The sequence below is a fragment of the Humulus lupulus genome, chromosome 3, assembly GCF_963169125.1.
Source record: "Humulus lupulus chromosome 3, drHumLupu1.1, whole genome shotgun sequence".
In the NCBI taxonomy this organism is placed as follows: Eukaryota; Viridiplantae; Streptophyta; class Magnoliopsida; order Rosales; family Cannabaceae; genus Humulus; species Humulus lupulus.
Window position 1 is genome coordinate 152,425,508 of NC_084795.1, and position 9,775 is coordinate 152,435,282.

At 32.3% G+C, this 9,775-nt stretch overlaps 1 protein-coding gene across 3 annotated transcripts; it reads right to left on the reverse strand.

Annotated features, from left to right (window-relative positions):
* Positions 1-4,928: 4,928 nt before the first annotated feature.
* On the reverse strand, positions 4,929-9,500 carry LOC133823228 (uncharacterized). Of its 3 annotated transcripts, none has more exons than XM_062255886.1 (10): positions 9,289-9,500; positions 8,517-8,664; positions 8,301-8,403; positions 8,090-8,202; positions 7,432-7,500; positions 6,844-6,959; positions 6,652-6,706; positions 5,849-5,969; positions 5,550-5,692; positions 4,929-5,453 (listed from the first exon to the last, which is right to left on the reverse strand). In XM_062255886.1, exons 2-10 carry the CDS (start codon positions 8,655-8,657, stop codon positions 5,352-5,354), a joined length of 963 nt encoding a protein of 320 aa, XP_062111870.1. In that variant the 5' UTR covers positions 8,658-8,664; positions 9,289-9,500; the 3' UTR covers positions 4,929-5,351. The 3 variants fall into 3 exon arrangements, with proteins under 3 accessions (XP_062111870.1, XP_062111869.1, XP_062111868.1); XM_062255885.1 differs by having other exon boundaries at positions 8,517-8,722; XM_062255884.1 differs by having other exon boundaries at positions 8,517-8,673; positions 9,289-9,499.
* Between the last annotated feature and the right edge of the window lie 275 nt (positions 9,501-9,775).

A 9,775-nucleotide genomic window follows, 5' to 3' on the forward strand; every position in this document is an offset into this window, starting at 1 on the left:
CGGTCATGACACATCGTTTGAACATCTCCAAATATTGTCTATAGTAAAGTAGAAGCAATGACGATTCACCCCTGAAGTCTACCAAATGATCCAGGAAGAAGTCGATCGATTACTACAGATTGGAGCCATTGAACAATGCTTATACCCAAACTGGATAGCCAACCCGATGGTAGTCTCGAAGAAAAAATGGCAAGAAGAGAGTATGCATTGATTACACCAACCTTAACAAGGCTTGCCCAAAAGACAGCTACCCACTACCAAAAATTGATCAGATGATTGATACCATGACTGGATATGAACGAATGAGTTTTATAGACAAATATTCCTAATATAATCAAATCCTCATGCAGCATGAAGAAGATCACATACATACAGCCTTTACCACCGAAAATGGACTTTATTGTTACAAAGTCATGCCCTTTGGACTAAAAAATGTAGGGGCTACCTATCAGAGGCTTAGGAACAAGATCTTCGCATACCAACTGGGTTGCATCATGGAGGCCTGTATCGACGATGTGGTAGTAAAATCCAAACGCCCCTCAGATCACATCCAAGACCTGACAGAGTGTTTGTCGTTTTAGATCACTTCCAGATGAAGCTCAATCCAGCTAAATGTGCCTTTGGCATCTCTTCGAGAAAATTTTTGGGATACGTCATCAGCAGAAGAGGAATTGAAGCCAATCCCACTCAGATTGCTTCTTTCTCAGATGTTCAAGAACCACAAACGATACATAACGTACAAAAGATCATTGGAAAAATTGCAACACCCAGTCGCTTCATCTTGAAGGTTCGATAGATGGCAACATTTCTTCAAAGTATCAAGAACTCAACAAATGCTGAAACTAGATATGATATGAAGGAGAAGCTGGTACTTGAATCGATCTCTGCTAAAAAGAAGCTCAAGCAATATTTTGCCAATTTTTTTATTTTATTTTATTAGTTTTGTGCTTTGTTTTATTTTAATTGATAAATGTTAGAAATTATTTTTATTTATTGTTTGAATTTTTTGGTAGAAATTGTGTAAATTTAATTGTTAATTGTTTTATTTATTTATTAATTTATTTGTGAGTAAAATGAGTTTTGATTGAATGCACCAAGGTGCATGGTAGGTAGTGATACACCTTAGCGATTGGGTGTGTGCATGTGCATGGTTGTATGGTGTGCATGCAATAAATTTCCTACACATTATTTCCTTTTTATTTTATTTAATTAAAATAATTAAAAATATAAAGTAAAAAAAGGGAAATAAAAGGATATAGACATGTGGGCATAGTGGGAAAGCGGGGAGGGGGAGGGGGATATGTTTTCTTATTTTATTTGGCAACTTGATGATGTGAATTGATGATGGCTAGACAAAATGGGAAGGAGGAGTATTTTTCTTCTTTTAATTTAATAGAAAATCCATTTATTTAAGAAATTGGAATAACCATGAATGTTCACATTATTATTTAAGTGCTATTTTTTTTAATGAGAAACTATTTGGGCTTAATTTCAGTTATGATTTTTAAACAAAATAAAGGTTGCTGAAAGTTTATATTATTAAGTTAAAATAAGTAGTTTGTTTAAAATTAATGGGTTTTACACTTACATAATTTTAGTCATAAATAATATAAGAGAAATATATTTTCCCACACTTTAAATTATAATTTTCTCACACTTAATCTTGTAATTTTCATTAATTTAGAAAAATGTTATTTTCTAAAGGGAACATGAAATTTTATAAGTATTTATAAATGATTACAAGTTTTGTTTTGTTCTAAGCAGTTTAAAATAATAAATGAGAGTATTATTTTATTAAAGTAGGAATTAATTACCGTTTAACATCTTTAATTATATCTTATTTCCTTAAGTATCATTAACTTTACTAGTGAATGTTAATTTATAAAATGATTTATGAATTTGAGCTCAATAATCTTTCAGTTCCAAAAGTCAACCCTTGAGAGAATCATTATTCAATTCATCTCTGAAAGGTATAGATTCCATTATGTCACCAACCAGTTACATAAATGAGTTCCCAAAATAAAAGTTTTCAGTCTGATCATTCTGACAAACAATAACGAGTGAATTAAAGAACTCATATGACATAAACAAGAGTTCATAATAACTTTAAGATTAAGATCAATTTGTATATGATCATCTTATTGATATGTTAAATTAATATTTATAAAGTAAACGGTGTTATTAAGTATTAATAATATATCAGGTCTCATTAATGTATTACAACTTTATACAAAGTACATCCACTAAGATGCTCCACTACACAGTAATCTGGATATAAATTACATATATTCATAATACTAGTGAACCGTACTTACAATATTTAATCCAAAGATTCTATATAACTTTGTTTTACTGTGAACTGTTTAAATTCGTTCCATACAATCTTAATCGTTGCGTATCAATACAAGATTGTAGTCACAATAATAATTTTGAGAATTTTCTAATATTCATATAATATTATTCTGCTAATAATAATAATAAATATACGTTAAAATTCATTTCAATTATTTATTTTATAAAATGTTGTTCAATATATATGCTTTAAATGACACTATTTCTGGAAGTGAATATTTCTTTACGGAATACTTAGTTTTCTTCTTAAATTGAATTCTTGAATCTCTGAAGTAAGATGTAATGCCTGGGGTTACCTGCAAGAAAATCCTCTAATGCTTAAGTCAGATGAGTCATTCTGTCAAGCAAAGTAATTGTAAAGAAAAAGAGATAGCTATAATGTGTTCATTATTCGCAATTTATAGAAATTGAAATGTGAGATAAGTAGTGAGGGAAATATGAATGGTTGGAATATAACCGACTTTCCCGCTCAATTCTCTTCTTCATTAATTGAAGGAATAAAAACCACTTAAGTGAGAACATACATTTTCTTAGCTTCTGACCATACAGATTATCAGACCCTTTTCTGCCCTGAAGCATAGCTTCTGAGTTCCGATAAATAATTTGACCAAAACGGACTCTATTGGATGCTCATATTGAATGATCTGGGTTAGGCCGAACATCAGGCCCAACGCCTATATTAAGCGGTTTGAGCTGGACCGAACAATCTGGGCTCAACATCGGCTATATCCATCTACTTTGATAGATGGATTCCCATGGGTAATGCCCACTGCTCATCCTCCACCAGAGTTCTTCATGAGCATGCTACTTTGGATTATTTGCAGCATCCTACAAGAGAGTGGAATACTCAACTGATTCAACAAGCTTTTGTCAAAGAAGAGGAGGCTATTCTCTCCATTCCTTGGTCTTATTTAGAACCAAATGATCGCGCTTTGTCTGGCACTATCGAGAATCAGGAATCTACTCGGTTTGGAGTGGTTATTGGCAAGGAGTAAGAGAAAACGAGTGGTGTTCTCTGATTGTCCTGCTCTTTGGTGGACGAAACTTTGGTTTCCTTTACTTACCCTCAAAAATCAAATTGTTCATGTGAAACGCTTCGCATGACTGGCTCCCTTGTATGTTGAATCTTAGTCATCTTTGGGTTTCTACGTCTCCCTTGTGTTGCTTTTGTTTGTAGGGTCTTGAGTCTACATATCACGCTATATGGGGATGCTCGGGTTTGGGATCTATCAGAGATATTTTTCAGAATGTGGTGCGCTTCCCCTTCTATCCTCCATGTCTTTTTGCTTGATCTCTTTGACTTTCTAACCAAGGATGAGCTGGAGAAGCTATTCACTATTTTTGGGAGAATATGGTTTCGTAGGAACAAGAAGACTCGTGAGGATGTTTTGCTGCATGATGAGATGACTATTAAATAGGCATTAGATTTTCTTGACTGTTATCGCCAAGCTAATGCTGTTTTGGATACCACTATGAACAATGGTATAGCGAACACTGTTGGTTCTTCTCCTCGCTGGTGTGTACTGCCTATGGGTTCTTTTAAAGTCAACACTGATGCTTCCCTTAATATGTCCTTGCAAAAGGTGGGGTTAGGGATGATCTAAGAGACCATAACAACCATTCTTTGCGTCAACTATCGTCCCATCATTGCTACTTATCACCCTGAAGTGTCTAAAGCAATTGAAATCTTGCAAAGCTTACAATTATGCCAAAGCTTGAGATATCACAGAATTGTCGTGGATCATAATTGTCGCATTGTGATCAAAACTATTCATAACAATAGGTTATTAGTGATATCATTTTGATTTGTAATGACTTTTATGATAATTCTTCCCTACACTATCCTAGACTTGCCAATGGTATTGCTCATTCATCGGCAAAACTAGTAGTCTTTGAAAGATCACTGTGTGGCGGCGGGGCTACCACCCTATATTGAACTTTCTATTAAAGTTAACGCCTAATTGTTGAAGTGCCTTTCCTTAAAAAAAAAACAAAACAAAAACTCATTTTTGTATCTCGAATAGATTCCAATATTTCTTATACATATTACATATTACTAGATAAAAATTGTAGAACGGAAAGCAAAATACTTAAAAAAAAAAAAAAAAAAAGGTAATCATTTGGTACCTGTGTTTTTGCAAAGTATCATTTTAGTACCCTCTATTTTCAATAATACTCATATGATATCTGTATTTTAAAAACGTATATACTTAATACCCTAAACTCAAATTTAATTAATAAAATTTTACCAATTTAATCAAACTGTTGTCAATTATGTAAGCTCTAAATTTAATTCTAAATTTAAATTTAATTACTTAATTACATATAACTGATGATAGTTTGATCATATTGATAAAATTTTATCTATTAAATCTGAATTTAGGATATTAAATATGTACAATTTTAAAATACAGAATACCATATGATCATTATTGAAAACAGAAAGTACAAAAATGATACTTTGCAAAAACATAGGATACCAAATGAATAAATTCCAAAAAAAAAAAATCAGATAAATGATACCCGTATCCTAACAACAAAACAAAGAATAATGATACAATTATATGGAAAAAAGAACAATGAAAAGCACGTCTTCCATATTATTCACTCTTCTACAAGTAGATATAAACAAATTGAATTTTCTTACAAAGAAAATGCCAAATTCACGGCATAGTTAAGCCAGAATACTAGCACAAGTTTAACAGAGGGAACAAGAAAAATAACATGTCTTTACTTTCTTTAGAGTGCAGGCTGTGCAGACCTTAATTTGTATTTTCTGGGATAAATATTGTATTATTATTTTTAATTAACCAAATTAGTTTGTTTCTAAATTGCTACGAGTAAGAGTTTACCGTTAGAAACAATACTGCATCTACATTATTTTAAGGCTTTATTCATTTTTTTTATTTAATTAAAAAAATACAATGATATTATAAATTTTGAGTGAGAGAGGTGTCCTATGATGTGTTGCAGAATGAAAAACGAAAGGAGGTAAAAGATCATCTTCTTAAGAGGTTGTATGCTGGCAAATCTTTCACACTAGAAACATCTTCAAGTGCAAGCTCACGCTCTAACTGGGCTCTGGTGGACTTCAGCACGTCCTGCAAGAGATTAATAAAAACACGGAGATACGAGTAAGGAAGTGAAGACTATAAAAGTTAAGTCTAAAGACTAGTCTACTATTAAAACTATCTTACATTGAATTCCATATATGAAGCTCGCTTTGCAAGCCATTGAGCATCCATCATTTGGAAGGCTACACAAAAAAGGTTATCAAATGCCATTTCATCTTCTTTAAGTAGTTCCAGAAAATGAATTCCCACTTCAGAAGTTGATGTTCCTATGACAACAAAACCACCCAGAAGTTTATTAGTTACTGTAATCAGACTCATCCTCTATCACATTGGCAAGTCCAAAGGGCCCGTAGAAACACCCCTGTTGTTGAAAGAAAACAAAATCCATATGTTTCAACCGAAAATCTTGCTGGTTTTTTTACCTGATTGAAGATCTAACATCTGTACCAACATAAAAGATATGTTAATTCCAGCTACAGCAAAGGGATATTCCCACTCAGCTCTAGTTCCATCCTGTTTGTTCAACAACCTTTGAAATGATTCCTGTAATATGGAGGAACAAATGTCATATTAGATTGAACCGTTCCAAGTGTACAACACTACTTTAAAATAGTTCCAGTGCCTGGAGAGATGCAATTCATACTTCTGGTCTCTGACTTTTGTCATTTTGAAATCCATAATCATATAAAGGAAAAACTGCATCACAAGAGTTGTTTAATATATTCTAATTTATCATATAAAGTCTTTGAAATAAATTTTTTATCTGTTTTATACATGTGATAATGAAATGAACATTTTGCCCCTAGAACCCTAACTAGAGCTTCATGGAAGATTTTGTTGGACTTTTCATTCGACAATGAAGGTGTTTCAGGGATATATTATGCAATTCAATCAAGTTCACAACTTCTAGGAAAAATCCTAACCATTCCTTTCCAACATTCCCAATTCACCCAATAAGTTATCTAATCTACAACTTCCAAATAATCTAACATTAAATTTACATAATTTACATGTTAAATTATGTGCAGCATATTCTATACTCTCATTTCTTTCATTAATAAATTATAGAATATGAAATCTCTATATGTTTTTCAGTCACAAAAGAATTTGGGGTATTGCATTGTACACTTCCACTTGAGATTCTGGCTGATAAAAAAAACTACTAAAAGGAATCTGTCAATTGCTCATAATAAATAATAAAAGAGAGTAATTTAAAATAACATACTGGATACTTTTGAGCAAAAAAGATCAGATTTTCCAATGATATGAACCCGCCACCCCTACAAAGAATTTAAAGATAGTCACATTGTGGCATATGTCCAAAGGAAAAAATCATAAAAGAAATCTGAGCAACTCTGCAGTAGAATTTAGGAGAGGCAAATATTTCAATGACAATATAGAATGTTAATCTAAAAACCTAAAATCTGTTGAGGGGTCTAATCCTTGCCAACCCATCTGCTTCCAAAGTTCTGACTTAAGAGATGGAAGCTCTTTAGCAGGATATGCCAATCTCCATAGTTGCTTCAGAGCATCCTGCGTGCCATATTAATTCAAATTTTCCCAGTATAGATAGATAAAATGTAATATAAAATTTATCTTCGAAGAGGGTTTTCAAATATGATTTTTACCTACAAAAACTAATTTACCATCATTACCTAGTACATTAAGTTAATGATCCCTCTATACCACTTTTACTATAGACTTGCACACTTAAACTAATTTACAATTTTAAGTATATATTTCTAATTAAAAAACGTAGAAACCAGAAAAACACTGGTCCAACCACATAATTTAACAATCATGGAACAGTGAAAATTAAATATATCAGATGATTCTGCAAGTTAATAATTAATAATATATTAATATTCTTTAAACGTCAATTTGTCTATTATATGCATTAATAATACCTATAACAAGCATCAATGTTACAAACTGTCAATTAATTGTGAAAGGAAACTAAATACAAAAATCTGACACAACAGTGTAGAACTGGAAAGATACGTACTTGATGCTCCATACGAGAACCATCAAACGGGACTTCAAGCCTCTGCCGTAAGTTTCTAAGTCTTTCTTCCTAAGGACACAATATTACAGTTTAGACTAAATTTACAAGACATCCAGTTCTTAAAATAAACACTTTCTAATGCAAATAAACAAAAACTAATTGAACATATTGCAAAGATGAAATCTTGAAAAGAGCTAAGACAATTTTCCACTTTCACCAACAGATCAGTAAGGGAAAATTCCACTTGACAAAGATTAATCAGAAACAACTGAAGTGATTAACAACGCTTGAAATAACCAATTTATGCAAGTTTTGACCTTTTCTTGAACACTGCAGCACCGCTACCTTGAAACTTAAAAAGAAAATATAAAGAAAAATTGTAGAATCTCAGGAAGAAGAATTAATGGAATACAGAGTACAGACAAGCCCAAATCATAACTTTTACCCAGAAACAGACACACAAACACACACATTTTTGTAAAGATATATTTATGAAATCAAAGAACGTATTTTCTTGAGCTTATACACATGCTAATCATACTTCCTACATGGATTTTTTATTTGAAGAAAAATAATCCACGCATAATAAAATAGGAAAACACATTTAATTAGAGAATTGGAGATCATCAAGTACAGGATAAAGATAATAGTCTCGTACCTGTAAAGGACCAAGCGGAGCTCTTAGCAAATTATTGTTTTGTCTATTTTGCGTAGCAGAAGGAAGGGTAAAAAGCCACCCAATGAAGGATACAGGTCCAATTACAATATTTGCTACATAGACATAACTAAAGTATGAGACAAGAAGAAAGTAAATGGGAGAGGGAGAGAGAGAGGCAAACAGGCAAATCATACTAAACCACACTGCATACCAAACCACTGCGCCCATTGTGCAATTAACTGAGAAAATATGAAGGTCCACTGTAGGTGTTCCTTCCTCCGTGCATCATCTAAGAGATCATCAAGCTGAGAACCCTATAATATAGTAACATGACAAATGAGACAAGACACAAGAAAATGCATTGACCAAACTCCATCACTCATTCCCATGCCTCTTAAATTATTGAATAATCAACACATAAGCTAACCTCTGAACGCCTTTCGTCATATCTATGGTTCCCAAGTAGAGGCTCATCCAATCCATCTAAGCCAGATGTCTCTAAATGCTCATGCCTTTTTCCATCAACATCTGAATGATGGAGCCTTCTTCTCAAAGCTCTTGATGTCATTAAAAACCTTACTATCCTGAATATGAAATCAATTATTTAGCACCATTTTAAGGGTTCTCTAGTACCTTCAAGTAGACATACAAAAGGATAACTATAAATCGGCAGATGAGGTTAAAATAATACCCACTTCTCTTTCCATAAGCATTAAAAAATTTAAATATTGTAGTCATATAAATAGTAAATAAATAAATAAAAAACTTGATTTACAACTCCAGAATCTCTGAACACCCACAATATTTCTTTCAAGACTTGACACGATACCATGCCTAATAATCGTTTTTTTACTAGAATGCGGGTATATAGCAAAATAGAATACACCCATTCGCATTAAGTCTTAAAACACTTATAAATGTTAGTTCAATTTGCGATACCCTTAAATCACGAACAAAAGGAACAGTATTAAGAAAAAATAAAAATCCAAGCACAAAAATATCCTACAATCCAACTCTGAATATTCTCAATTTCTGTGTCAATAAAGCCTAAACGAATATAGCATTGGGAATCAGATCCACCAGGAAAGACACAATATTTTTCATGGGTCTTCCACATTAAAGACTGGAAGATAAGGTACAAGAAAAGGAAAGAAAGAATTAAAAGAAAAAGAAGAAAGAGGAATTAGAAGGGTCGATACCTGGGAGCTGAGAATGATGAACAAGAACAAAACCTAGATCAGAATTAGAGATGGCTGAGTTCAATTGGTATTTGTATATTCTTTTTTCTTAAACTACAAGAAAAAAATTAGTCATCAACTCGATATTAATAGTTGATTCCTGGTTTAGTATTCTTTGCTCTGCTCTTAAGTCTTCTTTCTTATTATTATTTTTATTTTCTCGGTGTGGGCAAAATTAAATAAAGATAAAATTAACTATGTAGCCATAACTTTTTATAATTTAAATTTGATCCATTCCTTAGAAGAAAATCATATCATATGATGGATGGTCCGGTGATTTGAGGGTATATTCTCTTTAATATTGTTTAATTAAAAAAAATGCCTCCATAATTTTTTTTTTGTCAAGAAAAATGCTATATGACATTTTTATATTTTTGTCCAAAAATACCATTGCCATTCAAACCATTCTCCCTCTCTCTAACTTGACCCTCTCTTTCTCTCACCCTCT

Coding starts and splice junctions, on each gene's coding strand:
- LOC133823228 (XM_062255886.1), bottom strand. CDS start 8,657: ATGACATCAAGAGCTTTGAGAAGAAGGCTCCATCATTCAGATGTTGAT. Junction 6,707..6,843: donor GACCCCTCAACAGATTTTAG/GTTTTTAGATTA, acceptor AATTCTTTGTAG/GGGTGGCGGGTTCATATCAT. Junction 5,454..5,549: donor CTTCATATATGGAATTCAAT/GTAAGATAGTTT, acceptor AATCTCTTGCAG/GACGTGCTGAAGTCCACCAG.